At 48.1% G+C, this 10,515-nt stretch overlaps 1 protein-coding gene across 2 annotated transcripts; it reads right to left on the bottom strand.

Moving 5' to 3' along the window:
• Positions 1-1,001: 1,001 nt before the first annotated feature.
• On the bottom strand, positions 1,002-2,917 carry LOC131398559 (ral guanine nucleotide dissociation stimulator-like). 2 transcript variants are annotated; one of them, XR_009216920.1, is made up of 3 exons: positions 2,679-2,917; positions 2,017-2,562; positions 1,002-1,032 (listed from the first exon to the last, which is right to left on the bottom strand). XR_009216920.1 is itself a non-coding variant. In XM_058532220.1 (2 exons), the coding sequence occupies exons 1-2, from the start codon at positions 2,779-2,781 to the stop codon at positions 2,180-2,182; spliced, it is 486 nt and encodes a 161-aa protein (XP_058388203.1). In that variant the 5' UTR covers positions 2,782-2,917; the 3' UTR covers positions 1,856-2,179. The 2 variants fall into 2 exon arrangements, 1 of the variants encoding a protein (XP_058388203.1); XM_058532220.1 differs by lacking the exon at positions 1,002-1,032 and having other exon boundaries at positions 1,856-2,562.
• Positions 2,918-10,515: the final 7,598 nt, after the last annotated feature.

Here is a 10,515-nt window from a genome sequence, read left to right as displayed (position 1 = left end):
CCTGGCTTCTTGAGGACAGGTTTAGGCTGAGGGCTAAACCCACCCCAAACACCCAACAGCCTGGAAGAAGCTACATCCAGCAGGATGGACATGCATGGAAGCCAGAGACCTGCTGATGGCACCAGCTCGGCAACTCCTCCTGGAACAGCCCAGCCAACACCACTGTGTCCCACGACCAGGGCCTCCTGCCCACAAACTGCACCCCGCCCACCCATGGACCAAACAGATCCTTCTGTTAATCTGGACAAGATAGACATGAATGTTTCAGAGAACGTTCAAGTGAGAAACAATCAAAACCACAGAATTTCCAATACCCCTCCTCCCACCCCCCTCCTCTCTTTCCAGACCCAGAGCCTCCACTCTAACTTGGTCATCAGTTTTCTGCTCAAAGACTTGTCTTGGCTATAGAGCTCCTTAAGTTTCTTAGAGCTCTCCCTGAGGGGAGGGGAAAGAAGGAAGGATAAATTTAGGAATGATGTGCGGAGTCTGAGTGCAAACCCCTTTTCTTTGCAAACCTGAGAGTTTCAAACAGACTGGAGGAGTGTTCTCACTGGGTTCCTCTGAGCGCTAAGGTCTCGTGGGACTGGGAGGGAACTCTCCTGTTGGTCATTGGGGTCTCCATTCCCCAGCTCTACAGAGCACCTCTGTTTTGACCACTTTGAGTTTCAACTGGGCGTAGAGTTCTGTTGCCATAAACACTTGAAAATCTCCAATGTGGCTCAACCCTGGCATTTAGGGAAACTGAGTCCTGAAGCAGAACTGGTGCACTAAGGACCCAGGGAGGCTTAGAGACGCCCCACCGAGGCCCAGGCCCTGTCCCCAGCATTTGCTGCCTCCCAGGAGTTCCCACGTGATCAAGGGGGCAATGGCAGACATACGAGAGATCCCCCATCCACCCTGGTCATGCTATGGAGAGGGGCCTACCCACCGGGAAACATCCGCCCACATGTTCTTCAGGTGGCTTATGGAGGTTTTCTGCAGAGCAGAGATGACAGCGCAGAGCAAGGAGAAGTTCTTCAGGATCTCGCACTCCTGGGGAAGGGAAGAGAATGAGCTGTGAGGTGGGGCGTTAGAGACCCGCTTGCTCTAGCTTCAGTCCCCTTCTATTTAAATCTCCCCTCCTGGATGAGACAGATGCTCAGGGAGCCCCAGAAGGGCACATTTAGGACCCAGAGAGTAACACTCACAGGGAGGAGGATTTTAGCTCAACCCAGGGAAGGAGCCAGGGAGGAAGTGAGCATCCTCCCACTGGGACCTGGAGTCAAGGTCAGCGGGCCCCTGGAAGGAAGGGCCTAGGGACTGTGCAGGGGCTTAGACCACACACTGCAATCCTGGGAGCTGATAAAGGTGGAGAGGCCGTTCCCAAGGCTCCAGAGAGGGGCTCCACTGGGCCTCCCGCAACACACCTGGGCCACCTGGATCCAGTGCTCCACCACCCTCGCCCTGTCCTGGGCTGTCATGCTCGGGTCCCCGAGGCAGGTGGTGACGACGAGGCTGACCACACTTCTGAAGTGGTCGACGGTGGCTCAGACGGTGGGTGCCAGGTGCTCATTGCCGGGCTTGTTCCTCTTGCCCCAGGTGGAGCCCAGGCACTGAGAGGGCACCACCTTCCGGAAGAGCTCCTGGGGAACAGGGGGAGTGTCACCCAGCCCTGCCACACCCCAGCTCCGTGTCTACCGCCCCCAAAGTGCTGCACAGGGGTCACGGTTTAGAGCTGGAGCTCAGGAAGCTCAGGATGTGGTCTGAGCCTCGTGAGAGTCTCTGGGTTTTCTTCTCTGTCCACTGCAGGCACCCAGCACAGGATGACCCAGGACCCAGCACATTGCCCTGCGGCAGCTACAACCACAGCCTCTGTCTGTCTCCCTTGTAGTGAAGTACACATCAGGTCTCTAATAAATGCTGAGGCTGTTGAGCCTCCTGAGCAGCCGGTTGGGTCACCAGTGACCTGGCTGCACACAGTGAGTTCCCCTCCCCCACTGATGGGCCAGGCCCCGCGCAGCTTTCCGTCTCTTCTACCTCATGGAGCCGGCACAGCCACTTTGTGCAGCAGGTCCTGTTAGTGTCCACCTCTACGGTCTGCAGGTGGACAGAAAAGCCTTGGGGGTTCAGAAAGTTGCCCAGGTCGTACGGTTGGTAAGGGGGAGCGCCAGGATTTGGGCCCAGGTCATAGGAGTCCGGATCAGGTCTGGGGCACTGATGGCAGAGGGAAGGCCTGCCCCTCCGCCCTGAGAGCCCAGCTGCTCATGGCATCCATCACGGTCAACTGCTCCGCCACCAGCTTAGGAGGGAAGGCCGTGAAGTTAGGCTTCTTCTCACCCTCCTTAATGGCCACAGGTGGAGATGGACTTCCCACTAGAAATGATGGTCCAGGTGACTCCAGCTCAGCAGCTCCCACTCCTGCTGGAGCCGACGTGGGCCCTTGCTCCAGCTCCAACACTGCTGATGGAGGGGACGCTGGCTCCAGCGCTAGAGGGGGTGGTATTGACGGAGCTGGAGCCAGCTCTACCTCCACCACTGTCCACTGCCCTGCTTCTGCCGCCGGCTGGAGCTCTGCAGCTGGCGCTGCAGCGGGATAAAGAGAAAGGTTCACCCACATAGCTGACTTTCCACGTGTCCTTCCAAACACAGGAAAGATCCCACTTCCCTTCCGGGAATACCCAGCCTGCAGGCCGCCTTACCCTCTGGCTCTGCCTCAGTGGCCTCCAGAAGCTCACACCGGGCAAGGGAAAGAGGGTCACGGCAGCTCAGCTCTGAACCAGGCAAGGTGACCTGCATGTACATCCCCTTTAGCTTGAAAAAGGGACAGCCCCAGTCTGGTCCCTCCCTAGTTCTGGTCCAAGCCCGGCATCTCAAGGTCCTGAGTGTGGAGACCCTCTGCTCCTGCTCTCATCTCAGAGCAGCACTGGATGGTGCGGGTGGCCTCCTGAGTGGAGTTCTGCAAAGACTGCCCAGGAGCTGGGCCAGAAGGAATCAGGGGCTGCTTGCACACTGCCACTGGGGCCGACCCCCAAGAGAAAGTCTGCTCCTCAGTTCAGGCACAGAGGGGCATCCCTGCAAAGAACTGTGGTCAGGGAGGGAAAGAGATGAAACCTCTAGGGCTCGGTAACATATGAGTAGACGAGCTCAACTTCTCATGCTGCCAGCCATGACACGGGGTATGGACATGACAGACCCACCAGGCTTCCAACACCTAACAACCTGCTCCTGGCTGAGAATGACCAGCCCCTCACGCCCTGCCTTCCCCCCTCCACACAGACACATGCACACACACACGAAGAGGTGCAAGGAGTGTCGGGCTGATGAGGTGGGATCACAGTTGTGCCCTGGCCTGCACTAGCCTTTCCTGGACTGCCCCGTGTTACCTTTCACTGCCTCCTTCCAGACACCCAGAGGCGTCGGGGATGAGGGCTGAGCCAACGTCTTCAACGACCAAAAAGATTCTCTTTCTGGGATTTTTTGAGCCCAGCTCCTCCAAATGATTGGATACAACAACAAAACATCTTTGTCTGTTGACTGTCTCCAGTCAAGTGGGCTGGATAGGGGTCTGTGGCTGCTTGGTTACCAGAGTTCTAAGATCTGTTGAGGTCTATGACCAAGGAAGTGAAGTTATTTTTCAAGATTCCATTACCTGGGCCACTTCCCTCAATCAGACTTGTCCAGAGCTGCCCCTTGCCCCCAGGCTGCTCACCCCCCTCCCCCATGTCATCTCCTGAACTGTATACAAGGAGCCCACACAGCCCTAGCCACAGCTCCCTGGAAACCTCACTAGGGTCCTAGCTTTGAGGAGACAGAGATGAATGCAGATCTCCTTTTTCTTACCAGTTCTGCATCCTGAGAAAGTCACTGTGTTTCTCAGGTCCTCCTGAGTCTCCAAATCAGCACCATGGGGATCAGGCAAAATCTACTTCCTAGGGCGTCACCCAGTGTATATGAGATAATATCTGTTACCCCTTTGGGCCGGTGTCACATGTACCTAAGGCCCAAACTTAGAGATGGAAGAATAACAAGGAGGGGTGGGAGATAGCACAGAACACCACTCAAAACAGGCCTGGGTTTCAGGAATGTGATATTGGGACAGTGACTTCCAGCTTGGCCTCATTTTCAGGTCAGCATCATGAGGGGTTTAATACTAATGGAAATTCAGATATTGCCATACTGTGGCATAAAACCATTCAATTGTTTGCTGCTTTAAGTAGAATGAGAGCCAAGTGCCTCATCTTGGCTTATGAGGTGGGCAGTCTCCACAGTGGTACCCAGTAAGCCCCACCCATGATATAGCCATCCCTGTGGGACCACTAGGTGGTTAGTAACTGGCTTCTGAACATCATAACAACCAAAGTGATGGGATGTTTCATCTAAATTTTAACTAAAAATGTCTCTCACTTCCTTTTACTCCCTCTCTCATGTTGCATCTCTCTCTCTCTCTCACTCTGTCGAATCCCTGGAAATGAGGAATCAAATACTGGTGTTTTGGTGCTGCCCAATGTGGAGGTCTATAGAGGGGAGAAGCAAGGGAGTACCCAGGCCAACAGACAGAAAGAAACTCAGGCTCTCAGTCCAAACTGAACCCTGAAGGCTGAGAGTGACCTTGGGGGCCAGTCTTCCCCTAGTCAAGCCTCAGTTGAGGCCACTGCCCCAACCTGTTAAACTCATTGAGGCAGATGTGCGCAGCAAAACGTGCCTGATTGCTGATCCACACAAATTGTGAGATAGTCAACATTTGTAGTTTTGAAATGCAAGGTTAGGGGCAATAAAGTCAGAAAGGGAACGGCAACTGACACAGCCCACCAGGCCCTGTCCCTACCTTCCACCCCAGCTCCTGTTCTCTCCTCTCAGCCTCCCTCCAGCCGCACTGGCCATCTTTCTAACCTCTTCTGGCCAAACTCACTTCTGCCTGTGAGACTTAGGACCAGTGGTGCCATCTCCGTGACACACTGCTCCCAGACTCATGCAGAGCTGGATCCCTCTTGTCATTCTTGTCCCATCAAATGTCATCCCAGTGAGGTCTTTCAGACCCTCCTACCCAGTGACCCCCAGCCCTCCCTCACAGCCCCCTGCTGTGTTTCTCTACAGCACTTGCTCTTTTCTTTCTCATGTCTTTGCTTTTGTCCCTTTCCCCTCTAGACTGTGAGCTCTTGGCAGGCAGGGACCACTTGGTCATTTTCATCTTACACTTCACCCCACCAGGGCACCTGGCACAGAGTGACTGTTCAGTGTACAGCTGCTGAATGAGTACATGGGAAGATCTTGCACCCCTCCCCCTGTTTATGACCAACTTTGATTGTGGAGATGAACACTAGTAATAGGACGTACAAGTTGTTTCTGAGGCAGGGGAACAGCCAGAAAGACTTCTGTTTGACTCATCACTGCTCCAGGAGCTCTAGCAAAGTTCAGTGGACACCGTGTAAATTCCAGGTTTACAGCAGAAGGACTTGATGTATATATATTATGTAATGGTTACCAAAATAAGTTTAGTTCACATCAATCACCAAACAGAAATAAAACATTTTTTCCTGGGGATGAGAAGTTTTAGCATCTACTCTCTCAGCAACTTTCAAATATACCACACAGCAGTGTTAACTTGCACAGTGCTGTATATCAAGTATATCTCAATACAACCGGAAAAGAAAAAAATCAAAAAACTCACTGGCCACCACTGACACAAGAGGCTGCCCACCCCCTGGTGTCCAGCACTACCACTGCAACCCAGGGAGGAACTCCACCAAACAGAAAGGAAACTTTCTTTAGGTGTCCTCAAAGCAGAGGCTCCCCAGGGTCCCAGGGTTAAAGGAGCAGGACCTGTTGGCTTCGAGGGAGTGGGAGCAATCTCGGGAGCCTACTTTCCCCCACTCTTGCTGTCCCCCACTAGATGTCCTCTTCACTCCTGAGGCATCCTAACCTCCCCCAGGACAATGATTCCCCCTACCTCCAGATGAGGACCCTGAGGTTCCCACAAGAATTACTCTTCTCCCTGGACTCTGGACTTGGTGTCCAGTGCTCTGGCATCTTCTTCCTTATTCCCAGTTCTCATGTATCCAAGCCCCCAAGCCTCCTCAGTTCTAAAGGATCTCCAGTGGCTGGAAAGCATTTACTCAGGGTTTCAGAGCACAGTAGGTCATCGACAGAGAACCCAGTCCAACAGACATGTTGTGAGTGCATGGAACACTTGGAGTCACCCACTGGATGCTCCACTTTATACAGGGGGACCCTCACTGAGGTCTTCTCTCCTCTTCCCAATGCCTACACAAGGGGGAGGATGGGCTCATCACAGCTCTGGGTGACCACAGAGGTGGACTGCAGGACCCCAGTCCTGTGCTCCCCAGGCTGGGCCAGGGATGGGTCTGGAACAGGTAGAAACCTAGAAACCTTACACATTCCTCTGCCCATCTCTGGGGCCCCGGCACGTATCTAGGAGAACAGATGTTACTGCCCCGTGGGAGAGTTGCCTGCAACTTCTCTCCCTCCTGCCTCTTGTCACTTCCCCAGTGTCGGCTCTTTCTTGACTGCACCTCCGTGGTCCCCACATGAGAAGTCAGTGAGAGTGGGTGTGCCTGTGTTCATTCGATGATGAGGAGAGGAAAATGACCCCATATGGAGAGGGGTGGGCAGCAATCCCTTAGGATCTTAATGCTTCTCATTGCCAAAGGAAACCTGAGGGAAGGGGCGGAGCCTTGGCCAAGGAAGCTGGAGCTCTCGCTAGTCTTCAGGACTCTGACTACCTCCTGTGGTCTGGGACAGTACTTGCCTCTTTCTGGGCCAGTTTGCCAACTGTACAGTGAGGGGTAAAATGTGCAACAGTACAAGCATGTGCTCGGCCACGACAAGTCATCAGGCCCTATAGATACATTAAGTACGTTTTAAGTGTATTGAAGACATTAATATTGTTGTGCAATCATCACCATGATCCATCTTCAGAACTTTTCTCATCTTGCAAAACTGAAACTCTACACTCATTCATGAAAAACTCCCCATTCCGCCTCCCCCCAGCCTCTGACTAACACCATTCTACTTTCTGTCTCTCTGAATCTGGCAATTTCAGGAATCTCATAGAAGGGAAATCACACAAGGTTGTATTTTTGTGACTGGCTTATTTCATTTAGAGTAATATCATGAAGGTTCATCCACGGTGTGCCATATCTTAGAAGTTCCTTCCTTTGTTAATAATGAATAATATGCCATTGTATGTATATTCCACATTTTGCTCATCCATACATCCCTGGACTGATACTATAGCCAGGCTCAAAACCAAGCCCAAAATAAAATGGGGCCCCAGCCAGATTTTTATCAACGGTCTCCTGGAGACTACTTTCTTAAACCATGTCCCATGTGATATTTACTAAGGATCTAATCTTGGGCCATGAGTTGTTTTTCAGAATCTCCGTTTTTCCTCCTTGAGCAAATTTCAACAGCTTTGAGCCAGTGAGACTACAAGACAGCTGGCAAGACTCAAACCGCTACTGCACAAGTGACTGGCGGATAACCTGGGAGACCAAGAACTCCCCTGCCGATCATGTTAAGAACACCACCTTTTGAACATAGGATGTATGACAGAACATTAAAATCTTCTGCACTTGCACAAAATGCCTAGGACTGACCCCAACCTTCCCGCACCCCCTCCTTTTTCCTTAAAAAGCCCTTTTCAACAGCCCATCAGGGAGAACGATTTAACCTTTGTCTCCTGTCTCCTTGCTGGCCAACTTCGTAATAAAGCTTTTTCCCTTTATTACGAAAAGTGGGTAGCCCATGGTTGGCTTAAAGGGTGTTTGGGCAGTGAGCCCTTCGTCAGTTACAATACTTGTGTGGTTTCCATGTTTTAGCTATTATGAATAATGATGCTATGAACATGAGTGTTGAACTATGCCTTTGAGAACATGCTTTCTACTCTTTGGGGGGTATATACCCAGAATTGGAATTGCTTGATCCTATATAATTATATTTTTAATTTTTTTTTTAGCAATTGTTATATTGATTTCTACATCAACTATATATTATATATTCCCTCCACAGTGCACAAGGGTTCCTTTTTCTCCACATCTTGGCCAACATTGGTTCTAGTATTTTTCTTCTTCTTTTTTTTTTGGATAGATGCCATCCTAATGAAGGTGAGGTGGTCTCTCGCTATGTTTCTGATTTACATTTCCCTAATGATTACTGATGTTGAGCGTCTTTTCATATGCTTATTGGTCATTTGCAGATCTTCTTTGAGGAAATGTCTATTCATGTACTTTGTTCAATTTTTATTTAGGTTGTTGTTTGTTGTTGAGTTTAGGAGTTCTCTATCTATTCTGGATATTAAGCCCTTGTCAGATACATGGTTTGCAAATATGGTCTCCCATCCTGTGGGCTGTGCTTTTACTCTGTTGATAATGACTTTTGAGGCACAAAACTTTTTAATATCCATGAAGTCCAGCATGTGTATTTTCTTATTTTATTGCCTGCTCCTTGGGTGTCATATCCATGAAATCATTACCAAGTCCTATCTTGTAATGTTTTGTCTTATGTTTTCATCTAAGGGTATTATAGTGTTAGCTCTTACCTTTAGGTCTTTGATTCACTGGGAATCAAGTTTTGTATACAGTGTTAGGTAAGGGTCCAAGTTGATTCTTTTGCATGTAGATATCCACTTTTTCCAGCACAACTTGTTGAACAGACTTTTCCCCATTGAATAATCTTGTCACCCTTGTCAAACATCATTTGATCGCATGGGTGAGGGTTAATGTCTGGGCTCTCAATTCTGTTTCCATTGGTCAATATGTCTGTCTTTATGCCATGACAATGCTGTTTTGATACTGTAGATTTGTAGTAAGTTTTCAATTAGGAAGAATCAGTCCTCCAACTTACTACCTCCTTTCAAGATTATTTTTGGTATCTGGGCTTACTTGAGATTCCATAAAATCTTAGGATGGGTTTTTTTCTATTTTAGCACAAAATGTCCTTGGGATTTTGATAAGGACTGCACTGGATTTGTTGATCTCTTTGGATAATGTTGACATCGTCAGAATAAGGAGTCCTCCAATCCATGGTGAGGGAATGTCTTTCATTTCTAGTAGTGCCAGGTGGCTGTTCAGGTTGAGGGGGAAGCACTCCTTGAGGTAGTAGTGCAGAAACCCACAATGAATGAATGCATGTATCTTTACACATTAGTTTTTTCATGTTCTTTGGATAAATACACAGCAGTGGAAGAGCTGGATTGTATGGCAGTTCTAGTCTTAATTTTTTGAACAATCTCCATACTGTTTTCCATAGTAGCTGCACTAATTTGCACTCCCACCAGCCGTGTACGAGAGTTCCCTTCTCTTAACATCCTCTCCAACACTTGTTTCCTGTGTTGTTAATTATAGCCATTCTGATAGGTGTGAGGTGATATTTCATTGTAGTTTTGATTTGCATTTCCCTGAAAGTTATTGATGTTGAACATCTTTTCATGTGCCTGTTGGCTATCTGTATAACTAAATTTAAGTCCACAATTCCATCAGTCAATGCCCCTTGCTTAAAGTTATTTTCTGTTTACATACTATTAATACGTTATTTTGAACTATAGACCCTAGTTTAAGGGTCACTCTTTGTGTTGTACAGTTCCATGGGTTTTGACACACATGTAGTGACATGTAGCCACTATTACGTACAGAACAGTCTCACTACGCTAAAAATCCTCTGAGCATCAGGTTAGCTCTTAACAGCTTTTTAAAATATTAACAATTGTCAGAATAACTTAAATTTTTACGTTGAAAAGTGTTCCACAGGTGCTAAGTTGTGTTAGTCTCACTATTATGATCACTATTAGAAATAATTAAAAAAATGAACCCCTACATAAATAACAAAAACCATAGAATTTTAAAGATAAACAGGATCTTGAAGATTAGGAAATCTCATATTCCTGAAGACCCTGCCCTCCAGTCTCTCAGCTTTCTGTGTCATTTATCTGCTGACTCTGCTGAGGAGAAAGAAATTGATAAAGAAAAACAAAGCCAAAAACAAATATTGGTTCTAAGTATTCCTCTTGAGCCCAATTTAATCAAGCACGGCTTCTTTTTTATTGCCTATTTGCATCAGGAACATAATTACTAGCTAGAGCCTAATTTGAGACTATTCATTACGAATGAAAGATGTCATATCTAAGAACAGAATGGAATTCACTGAGGCTTTATTCTTGGGACATTTGTAGGATTAAGTCAGGACACACTGTGAGAGTAATAAATAAGTTCTGTATATTTTTCTTCTCCAAGACCATGGATTTCAGCCACACTTTATACCCATGTACTTTGCAACAATGAAAAACAATTAAACACTGACCTTGAATATTTTGCCCTCAGATTCATTAGTCTTTAAAACATAAATTGAGCAATTTAAATGTAGATGACTAAAAGACTATGGAGACTTCTAGAATGTCACATTAGGTCCTTTAGAAATGAAGAATTGACTTTATAAAGCATTTCTATTCCTTCTCATACCTTGGCAATAGTGCTACTGTGACTCTGTTTTAAAAAGGATAATGGCGGGCTTTACTTTAATTTG

This window comes from Diceros bicornis, chromosome 35 (assembly GCF_020826845.1).
Source record: "Diceros bicornis minor isolate mBicDic1 chromosome 35, mDicBic1.mat.cur, whole genome shotgun sequence".
Lineage (NCBI taxonomy): Eukaryota > Metazoa > Chordata > Mammalia > Perissodactyla > Rhinocerotidae > Diceros > Diceros bicornis.
Note: the sequence above shows the minus strand (reverse complement) of the source record. Positions and strands in the feature narration are given on the sequence as shown.